The 11,238-nt window shown below is 44.6% G+C and overlaps 1 protein-coding gene across 1 annotated transcript; it reads left to right on the top strand.

Moving 5' to 3' along the window:
- The first annotated feature begins 9,025 nt into the window (after positions 1-9,025).
- On the top strand, positions 9,026-10,872 carry LOC142046272 (uncharacterized). Its single transcript, XM_075062032.1, has 2 exons — positions 9,026-9,575; positions 10,346-10,872. The coding sequence occupies exons 1-2, from the start codon at positions 9,026-9,028 to the stop codon at positions 10,870-10,872; spliced, it is 1,077 nt and encodes a 358-aa protein (XP_074918133.1).
- The last annotated feature ends 366 nt before the right edge of the window (positions 10,873-11,238 follow it).

The following is an 11,238-nucleotide window of genomic DNA, read 5'->3' as shown; positions in this document are numbered from 1 at the left end:
TTTAGAGCGCTGCAAAGCATATTGGTGAGGTAACCACAGGCACTGTGGCTTCCACCTTTACCCAGGGGGTGCTCAACTGCCTCTGCCCTCATTCTACTCCAACCCCACCTCTTCCGCCCCCCACTCTGCTCCCACTCTACCCCTCCCCCCAAGCCCCCACTCCACCCTGCCTTTTTTGCCCCTTTCCTGACTCTTCCCGCCCAGTTCTGCCCCTTTCTCCGAGCACCCCCACATCCCTGTTTCTCTCCCTCCCTCCCAGCACCTCCTGCATGTTGTGGAACAGTTGATCCATGGAAGGTGGGAGGCGCTGGGAGGGAGGGGGAGGAGTTGATCAGCAGGGCCACCAGCAGGCAGGAGGCACTGGTGGGAAGGGAGGGAGCTTGGCTGCCAGTGGGTGCTAAGCCATTGTCGCCTATGGTGGTAAGGATCAGAAACACCTCCCCCCCTAAAATCCCCCTTTTTGTCACGATTGCACAAAGTAATCATAGCATCATAGACTTCAATTTCTCAAAGAAACGTGATACAGGCCAAATGTTGCTTTCAAACATACGTATGAAGAATTCCCATTGGCTTCAAATGGGAATTGTGTGAGAGTATGGGAAGGCAGAAATTGGCAATGGTAACGAAGACTTCCATGTCCCCATGTGTCAGTGACATTAGAGACTGTAGCTATTATTTAGTATTTGTATAGCATCAGCTATATGCTAGGTGCCTCCAAGACAGGTTTGAAAACAAGGCCTGGTTCTGAAGGCCTTACAAATGAAGAGACGGCTCTGATATCCTTACTCTCATTGAATGAGATTTTACTCTGCAAGTATCCTGTTGGCTTCAATAGCGCTACTTGGAGAATAAGACCCTACACAATGTAAGGGTGGTAGAATCTGATCTGAAATAACAATATACCAAAAAAAAAAAAAAAAAAGGCAGGGGAGGGAAGCCATGAGATGTGGTGGGAGTGAATGGTGAAGCTCATATCTTGTTAGTTCAATGATATGTATGTAGAATTTTCTAAGCTCACATATTTAAATGTGCCAAGCGAGTATTTAAGATTTGCAATCATCCATTTGCTAATACTGCCTGCAGTGGGGGAGGGGGAAAGCTGACATTCAGCAGCTTTTTGGAAAAGGTGCATTTTAAGGGAGGATTTGAAGACGGAGAGGTTGAATACACAAGGGTCTGGATCTGACAGGGGGTTCGAAGCACCTAGGGCCATGTGGGAGAAAGCCCTATGAGGAGAGTAGGGGAAGGCAGGAAACATCTTTGAGCTGACGTCCTATTCACATCCACAAGGATTAGACAAATGAACAACAAAAGACAAGAAGTCAATGCCTTAGTAATGGCAAAGGGACATATACCTTTTCTGGTTTCCCCCCAATGGTAGGGCTTCTACACACAGCGCCAGACCTGCCCCCCTCACCCCCACTCCAAGTTAGAGCAGCCTGTGGACTGCTCCAGTTTATGCCAGCCGGGGGAAAAAAACCCACCAAGGGTCTGAAAGCACAACCTGGGACTGGTCCAGTATATGGTTCCTTTGGCCACACCCCCTTTGCTGGTAGTGGGTGCTGGTGGCAGAGGAGACTGTACCCCCAGAAGGATCATTCTGCACTGGAGAAATATCCCTGTGGCTGGATAAGATGACTTTAAACCAGACTGTGCCCACAGTGTAACACAAGGTGGCCACACCGCCCAGGACAAGTGGCTGGATGTTCTTAAAGCTTAAAAAAAAAAAACTAATAAATTTCCCTTCCCCCCAATTCATCTGTTTTTCGTTAGGAATGCTTTAACTTCGGCCAAATATAACTTATTTACACCTGAAGATGTTAAATGGTCTCGTTCCCATGGATTCTCCTACAAATGCTGTCCTGCCCTGTGATTTATATAAAAGTAGCTGGTCTCTTAATTTTATCCACAATAGCTTCATTCTTACCGTATGAACCTGCTTTGTCAGTATTTGCTTTGATTTATGGAAGATTTCAAACTACAAAAATAACTATCCTTTTTCTTTTCATTAAAGCTAATCCCCACAAAGACACTTTCATCTGCTGATTAGTCATGCTCCAGCGAGCCTCACTAACCAGAGGCTAAGTTATTGATGTGTTAAAGATGTAATCGCAGAGGCGCAAGCCTGCTGAAGAAAATGCAGTGTGGTGTTTGACAGCGTTAGGCAGTGCCTCGTTTATCCAGGCTGGGTGGCAGCGTGTTCCCATCTCCTCAGACGAGCAAGATGCACGAGTAGAATTTGTGTCAGATGGCGTTTCTGATACACAGGTACACTGCAATATAGTGATGCTAGTACTAGCGGGTGGATTTTCTAAAGCACATGAAGAAGTTAAGCACAGGAGAAAAGGGTCTAACCCCAGGAAGTTCTTCTGAAAATCCCACCTGACTGCCGTACTTAAGGGTGCAACACAGTTTCTGTTATAACCCGCACACTTAATAACAATCTGAAAACATTCACCTTCAGAGCTGAAGTTTTCCCAGCTTGTTATCTGACCGAAGGTGAATCATTGTTTGGAATCCCTTGCAGCAAAAAACCCTTCCACTGTTTCAGTGGAACAATTCTAATCACTGTGGGACAAATCCTTCCTCGCCATGATCACTGCTTCTGAATGCTTTGTAGGACACTTTACTATTAAACTCTGGTGAACAAGATGCAAACCAGCAGCAATATAGTTGAGCTGGTCATCCCATGCTTAGCCCAGAGGGCATCCAAAGTAAGGCCCTTTGAGTTCTACAATCTAGCCTCTAACTAATGGCCATCTTTGTTGATATTATGGAGGTGAGGCTCGCAGAGATTAAAGGCCCCAACCAGGCAATTAGTATCAAAAAGGATTAGTGCGTGGTTGGACCTATGCGGTCTAAAGGCAGCACCTCTGTGTTAAATATGAGCTCAGCTGCAATGTAACGGGGGCCATATAAATACTTTGGATATGTCAGTAAGTATGTGGGCGAGGAAAGGGTCCAGCACACATGTCCTCTCACTCTGCATGGAATGTCTCCTGGCATATAATTCTAGGGGCCAATTCTCGGCCCTGGTCTGCTATCTTTGTGCTGTTTAGGTGGCACAAAGGAGTGGAAACTGACCCCCAAACCCCATAGCAAGCACTACCCTTGGCATGGGAGGTCCCCAGCAGGTGTGGAGCTGGCATATTAGTATTATTTTATTATCATAGCACTTTGGAGTCCCAGTCATTGGCCAGGACCCCATTGTGCTAGGTGCTGTACAAACACAGAACAAAGAGACACTTGCTGCCCCAAAAAGACAACAGATGGATACAGACAGATGGGCATAGCCAACTGCTACTCATCCTGTCCTGCGGCCACCAGAAGGCAAGCCAGTGTCAGTAAGGGCTGGCAAAAGAGGTGACTGGAGTGCAAGGCCCTCAGGGCCCAAAGCCCCCACACTGATCAATGTACGCACAAGCTTCTAGTTGTCCAGATTAAAAGGCGAGGATAGGTTTTAGAGGTGATGTAAAGTGGGGGGAAAGTGTAATTAATTCTGCTTAACCCTTACAGGTGCTGGTTAAGCCTGGCATGACCCTCTTGCACTGGTGTGACTGACCCAGAGCATGTCAACATGGCACAATTCTCACCATCAGAGAATGGCACAAGCTTTGAGAAATCCTGGTAAAGACAACACAGGGCCAGCGTGTGGGCCTGGTCCAGTTCTCATGAAAGTCAATGTGAATCTTACCATTGACTTCAGTAGTAGCTGGAGCAGGTCCTGAGCATCCCAAACACTGCATGGACACAGCCACAGTGCTTGGAAGCACTACTGTAGAGTACATTAATACTTTTTTAAAAGCAAGAGATGGTCTCTGGACTCTTCATGGTGCAGAGAATGGGGGACACATAGATCAGCTGTGCAGGTGAGAGAAGGGGCCAGCGTGCACAGATTCTAACTGTTAATGGAATCTCTCCTTCCGTATAATTTGAGTACAATTCTAACTGCCTGGAAAGGGGAGATGATGGTCATAGCTAACCCTTTACAAAGAGACACCGTCCAAGGAGGGAGTAGGTAGCCTCAAAGTGCAGCTAAAGAAGCTGGTCCATGGCTCAATGCCATTAGAAGACGGCTTAGGGACCTGCCAGGAATTCATTATAGAGGACATCAGAGAGTTTGGAGCATTCATATAAGGGTCCAAATCTTGAATGTTTATTCAAATCAAGTTTCAGAATGACAAAGTGACCTGCAGGTCACCCCAGCTTCTGCTTGTGCGAATTATAAAGATACAGTTACTGGTTCCATCCATTGTGTGTCTCAATGTACCCACTCCAGCTGGTTAAAATATTTCTGATTGCCTCACAGATCAGATATGCCTGTGCTCCTGTGAGTCAGATAACTGGCAGGTCACGATAAAAACATACCTTTCCTGTTCTCTCTCTCTTCACTGGTAACAAACTAATTGCTTTGGAATGTGACACAGGCAGGTTTGCATATATAATCTGATAAATTGCTATAAGTAATTCATCATTTCCCCAAAATGAAGAAATAAAGGAATTGCATAAATATGGCTCTGTTCCTGAAAAACCTTTGTGGAATCTAAGAAAAGCGGAAAACATAGAAATTGAACCCTTGACCTAATTCTGTAATTTTCAGTATCTCTTCCACAGAGTCACTTAAGGTGGCTTTTAAAGCCACATTCACTGATGTGCTTATCTTCATGTCTGAAGTGACCTCTTTAACCCAGTGTGTTGAGTTTCCATCCTATCTTCTTAAATCCTTCCTAAAAAATCCACTTCACTGCTAACCCATGGGAATAGACTATCATCACCACTCCCCATTTTTATTAACAGCAGCCACCTACAACATTGTCCCTATCCTCCCAGCATCCCATCTGATCTGCATCTTTTACATGTATCAGAGGGGTAGCCGTGTTAGTCTGGATCTGTAAAAGCAGCAAAGAGTCCTGTGGCACCTTATAGACTAACAGATGTATTGGAGCATGAGATTTCGTGGGTGAATACCCACAATGCATCTGACCAAGTGGGTATTCACCCACAAAAGCTCATGCTCCAATAAGTCTGTTAGTCTATAAGGTGTCACAGGAGTCTTTTACACAGTTATCACCTTTGGGCACCTTTGTATCTTCATTTGTGTCTTGAACACTGGCAGATACGCTGTTGGCATTTAACAAATAATCACAGTCATTAATATTAATACTAACGAGTTTAGATGCCAGAGTTCTTTTCCTCACAAAGTAAAATCAAGTCATGCAGACTCAGTCTAATTTTGATTCAAACACTGATAATTGGGTATAAAGATTTTTACCTCCAAGCCAGTGGTTTGAATCCAATCTGAGGCAGAAGCAGAGCAGAACAAAAGCATTTATTTGGGTCATTTTTTTTCTCACAGAATATCAGTAAATAGATCATAATTAATTCAAATGTATTCTTTTTATTAAATTAATCAGCAATGCTTGTTTATGCCATGCTTAGAAAGCCACAATTCAAAGTTGTTGCATAGGTGTGACACATAGTTTTGTTATTACTGCCTGATTGGCTGAGAATAATGTATTGGCTTTATGGAGGTAATGCTAATGGAAAGCTAGCATTAAAATTCCTCACAATTGGCTTTCCATGAACAGTTGTGCTAGTGTAACACTCAACCGCATGAGTATTCACACAAGTAAACACGTGGCAGACGAGAATTTGTTTAAATGCAAATTACTTTGCAAAGATTTTCTTTCAGTATTCTGTATTCACCAAGTACTTTGGTTTTTACTGGGTACTTTTAATATCATGCTCCATGATCTAACTTATCACTCTCTAGTCACAAACAAATGACATCTGGCCACTTTCAACAATAAACTTGGAAAGAGGAAACATTTCCTGTTAATTCTCTGTGTATCATCTGATTGAACCTTCAAATTCCTACAACCATTGTTTTTTAAACTTGTTTTTAAAAGCCCCCAACAAATTAAATCCAGCAATTAGCTAACTTTCTTTACAGCCCCTTGATGTTTCAATGAGGTATCTTCTTACTGAAACTGTATTTTACTATAGAAAGACCATCAACTTCAGCCTGGCTTGCCTCACATGATACTGAGCTACCTTGTGAAGTTCACATTTGAAGAGGTATTTGTGAGTGAGACCCTCAAAATCACGAGATTGGCTTAAAAATAATAAATCAGGTTCTTTCTCCTTTGTCTTTTGGTTTTTGGTCCTTTAAGGTTCACGGTTTCAAGCTATACTTGACTACCATAGCTCGCGGCGGTGTATGTCTACACTTCAAAGCAAAATCCATGCCACTGACTGCTCAGAGCCCAGGTCAAGTGCCTCGGGCTTGTGGAGCTTGGGCTGCAGAGCTAGCAATAGCCATATCGACATTCCTGCTCTGGTTGGAGCCTGAGCTCTGAAAGCGGGTTGGGAGCAGGTTCTTGGAGCTCAGGTCCCACCCAAGCAGAAATGACTACACTGCTATTTTCAGCCCCACAGCCTGAACCCCTCAAGCCTGAGTCAATTGACCCAGGTGCCGAGACTCAGTTCTGTGGGATTTGCTTTGCAGTGTAGACATACCCTTACTTTGTTTGTTGAATCAAAGTTGAGGTTCCTACATAATCAAATGACTCCAGGAGCTGGGGCTATTAGGAGAAAAAAATATCAGATATCACAAGAGACTGATAAAGTCACAGCAGTTGGCAACACCTGCTGTTGCTGTGGTATAACGAAGAGACACAGAGCAGTGCTGGTAAGAGATATTTATTGCCTACCCCCAGTCACATGACATGGCTTACTGACTCTAGTGCCTGCCTTTCAATCCTGTCCCACTCTTGAACTGCTAGGGAACATTTTTGGACTCTGCTGTTAAGTTTTCAGCACATACAAAGATCATTCATTCTTCACATTTTAAAATATGGTCACAGTGTCTGATAGCACTAAGGAATTCTGGGTAGAGCCAAGCTACTCCCTAAAGCTGCCTCCCTCAGCTGCATCTCCTGGGGTCTGTCTGTGCTGCAGCTGGGTGTGAGTCTCCCAGCCTGGGTGGAGGGACTCGCTCTCACTTGGCTCGAGCTAGTGTGATAAAAATAGCAGTGTGGACATTATGGCTCAGGCAGCAGCTCAGGCTCTCAGGCCCACTTGCCCCCCTCGGTGTGGGTGGTTAGCCTGAGTCTCTGTTGAAGCTGTAACTGCCACACAGTTATTTTTAGCCCACTAGCTCAAGCCCTGCTAGCCTCAGTCTGCTTACCTTGGCTGGGAGGCTCACACTCAGCTGCACGGTGGACATACCTTCTAGCCTGTCATTTGAGTCCTTATCCTGAATTCTTTGCAGGGCTGCCCAGAGGATTCAGGGGGCCTGGGGCAAAGCTAGGGAGCTGCAGCGCTTGTACTCACCTGGCAGTGGTCCGGGTCTTTGGCAGCATTTCAGTGGCGGGGAGCCCTTCAGTCGCTCCGCATCTTTGGCAGCACTGAAGAGGCCCCCCCACTTGTACCCCCATTCTGGGTGGCCCTGATTCTTTGTGTTTCCAGAACTCCCAGTGAGAGTTTTGAGTGGGCAAAGAATGCAGGATGCCTTAACAGTCTCAAAATGCCTTCTGTATCCATCATTATTGCTGAGTTTGCCATGGATGCGGCCACTTTACCAGAAAGAAATATAGCTTGCAGCACTATAGCACAAGTGCCACAGGCTCTTACAGCATGCCTTAGCTTAGCACACATGCATGCAAGCAATACATGGAAAAGTAATTAGTTGCATACTATTTGGTGGTCAGTCATCTGTAGAAAAGGGATTGGCTCATTTTGGTCAGTCTGTGGCTGCTTACAAGATGGAGGAATGAAAAGCAAAGAGTGCGTCATGCAGCTGACAGCAGCAGTTATGAAATCCTTTGAGAACAGTAAACCAAACTGTATAAATGGAACAGGAACTAAAAAATGGGTCTGGGGAGAGAGAGTAATGTTCACATACTTACTCTCTCACTCACATGTTACAAGTATTCAAAAACATGACCTGGTTTAGAAGGCCACTGTGGTAGAATATTGCCCAAGGAATATAGAAAAGTATCTGAGGTTGTGATATCATGCCCAAGGCAAAAAGAATTGTTTTAGAATAAAAATGCCCCAAAAAGCAGGAGAGAAGAGGGGGCAGCACACAAGTGGGAGATTTCTTTAAGTGGATTAATGTATTAACTAAAAATAAAGATCAGGCATATTTGGAATTCTAGGATTGCTTCAGTCGTCTGGTAAGAGCACATTCAAGCTCCCCTCTTGTGTTTTATGTAGCAATAGGGCTCCATAATTCACAGTTACCAGGTAGCCCATATGTTTAGCTATAAGCTTTTATGTATACACTGCATGTAAATATCTTTCTATGAACAATGCCCTACATTGGGAGTTCTCATTTGATGTGAATGAATAAATTATCTTCAGCCTTCATGTTTTGCTAGAAGTGAATGCCATTTAAAAACGTCACTAGAAGTAAAAAGACAGGAAAAGGGTGTTTTGTCTCATTGCTGGCTACAAGTGAAGAAGTTTTGGATGAATAAACAGCTGATCTAAGATAATTCAGTATTGTGTGGGAAGCAATAATGAAGTATCTCCTTTTCATCTTGGCCATCCAGGTAAACAAGTCTGGTTAGGCATGGGTTAAGCCCTTCTGCAGTCTCAGCCTACTCTGAAGTCTGACTCCTCTGCTCTCCTATAACAGTGACTTAGGCCATGTCTACACGAGGCCTTAAATTCGAATTAAACGGCTTTAATTCGAATTTATGGAGCACCCATCCACATGACGCAGCCCTCTAATTCGAATTAAAGGGCTATTTAAATCGATTTTAGTACTCCTACTAAACCACAGGAGTAACCCTAAAATCGAATTTACTAATTCGAATTTAGTGCAGTGTGGACGGAAATCGAAGTTAATGGCCTCCAGGAGCTATCCCACAGATCACCACTGACCACTCTGGACAGCACTCAAAACTCCTATGCACTGGCCAGGTAAACAGGAAAAGACCCGTGGAGGTTTGAATCAGTTTCCTGTTTGTCCACCGTGGGGCTCTGAGCAGCACTTAATCACGCTGCACCTTTAAAAATGCAGTCTCCTGAGAATAGAAAAAGAGCTCCAGCATGGACCACAGAAGAGCTTTTGGATCTCATTGCTATCTGGGGTGAGGATTCAGTGCTAACAGAACTCCGTTCGTCAAAACGGAATGAGAAAGTATTTGAAAGAATTTCAAAGTCTATGATTGCAAAAGGATACAGCAGGGACTCTTTCCAATGCAGGATTAAAGTGAAAGAACTGAGACAAGCATACCAGAAAACCAGAGAGGGAAACGGGAGATCTGGAGTTGCTCCTAAAACATGCAGGTTCTATGCAGAGCTACATGCAATTTTTGGGGGCTTGGCTACCAGTCGCCCATCCTTAATCGTGGATTCAGATGACCTGATTTCAGTTTCAACTGTGGCTGAGGATTCTGCAGAGGGGGAAGATCAGGAAGAGGGACATGAGGGAGACATTGCTGATACCACACAGCTCTCAATTACCAACAGCAGCCAGGAGTTGTTTCTGACCCAAGATTTAACCTTGCAGCAGGCTAATCAAGCCACTATCACAGAAAGTGAAGCCATGGAAGGGACCAGCGGTGAGTAAATGTTTAAATCAGTCATATTTAAAAACTAGCGTTTTTTAATTATCAATTTTTAAGCATGCGTTGTCATTTCTTTTTAGCCATTACAGTTACATGAAAAGTTCCTTAACATGTCTGGGGATGCAATGAAAATCCTCCCAAGAAATCTCCATGAATTGATATTGCAGGAAATCAAAGTGCCTTTTCAGTAAATTTTGGGGCAATGCTGCCTTAGCCGGTCCTCCAATGAAAGATGCTTTGCCCCTCCAGGCATGCATGCCTGAATTTGGAATCATTGCTTCACAAAGCATAGATGCATAAGCGCCAGGACTCTGATCACAGGCATGAAACATTCACTCTGCCTCTTGTGCTGTAACTCTCACCAGAGTTCTGTCGTTCATTGTGACCTGGTTTAAATAAGTAATTGCTTTGTCATTAGGAGAGAAAACATGGCCATTATGCTCCTGTAATGCCACTCGATGTAGCTGGGGGGAGGGGACTTGTGCTGCGATGATGCTTTAGCAGGAAGGGGTGAGACAACATAAAGACTTACCATGGCTGCTTGGAAGCAAATTTATAATGGTAGTACCAGCAAGCTGCATCTGTACTGTGCTCTGAGCCCAGGGACAGAGTCTCCCAGTATTAAAAGATGAAAAATGTGACCTTGCAGTGAAATCACATGTCCTGCGTAAGGTGCATAGTTTTGTGCTGTGTGAGTGAGTGGAATCATTGTTCTAAGAAATGTATCTTTTTACATACTTCTCTCTCTTACCTCCACCATACAGCTGTGCAGTGTTCTTTACTCACTACCCCATCTGCCAGGCTACCCAAGAGACAGAGGAAAAAGAGAACGAGAGACGAAATGTTTTCCGAAGTCATGGAAGTCAGCCACAGTAACACAGCTCATCATAGTGATTTGAAGGAACTGATAGCAAAATACAAGAAAGATGCCAGTGACCGGGAGGACAGGAGAGACGCTCGAGATGAGAGGTGGCGAGAGGAAGACCGGCAGGTAGAAGAGAGGTGGCGCAAGGAAGACAGGCAGGAAGATCAGAGGTGCAGGGAGGAAGATAGGCGCTGGCGTGATGGAACGCTGGAGCTGCTGCGTGATCACACTGATATCCTCAGACGCATGTTGATTGTTCAGGAACAGCAGCGGGGTTACAGAGTGCCACTGCAGTCCATGTTTAATCACCCTCCAAGCTCCCCAGGTTCCATATCTCCCTCACGCAGACGTGTTAGAACGCGTGGGGGAAGGCTTCCTGCACCAGCACACTCCACCCCCATGGAGAGCCCAACCAAAAGGCTGTAATGAAGCTGAAATGTATTTCATGGGCTTTTCCTTACCTGTGATCCTCCTCCCAAAGCACAGCTTTCAGGGATACCTAGATAAATCTGTGCCTCTGAATATAGTTCCTTTCTAATCAGACATACATCCAAAGGGGGGAGGGTGCTTTTATTACAGGGAATGATCCTTTAAAAATGAACGCATGTTTTTAAAGCAATAACAAATGAGTTTTAATAAAGATTAAATGATTTTTAAAACATACTGGCTTTCTTTCCTTCAGCCACATGTAATGAAAGGGTGGGGGGTTGATTTTGAAAGTCCTGCAGCAAGCTGTAAGTAAAGGGGGACGGTGGGTTGCTTACAGGGAGTCAATAGAGGCGGGAGTGTTCA

Source organism: Chelonoidis abingdonii, chromosome 2 (assembly GCF_003597395.2).
Source record: "Chelonoidis abingdonii isolate Lonesome George chromosome 2, CheloAbing_2.0, whole genome shotgun sequence".
Taxonomy (NCBI): domain Eukaryota; kingdom Metazoa; phylum Chordata; order Testudines; family Testudinidae; genus Chelonoidis; species Chelonoidis abingdonii.
Note: the sequence above shows the minus strand (reverse complement) of the source record. Positions and strands in the feature narration are given on the sequence as shown.

Coding starts and splice junctions, on each gene's coding strand:
- LOC142046272 (XM_075062032.1), top strand. CDS start 9,026: ATGCAGTCTCCTGAGAATAGAAAAAGAGCTCCAGCATGGACCACAGAA. Junction 9,576..10,345: donor AGCCATGGAAGGGACCAGCG/GTGAGTAAATGT, acceptor TCCACCATACAG/CTGTGCAGTGTTCTTTACTC.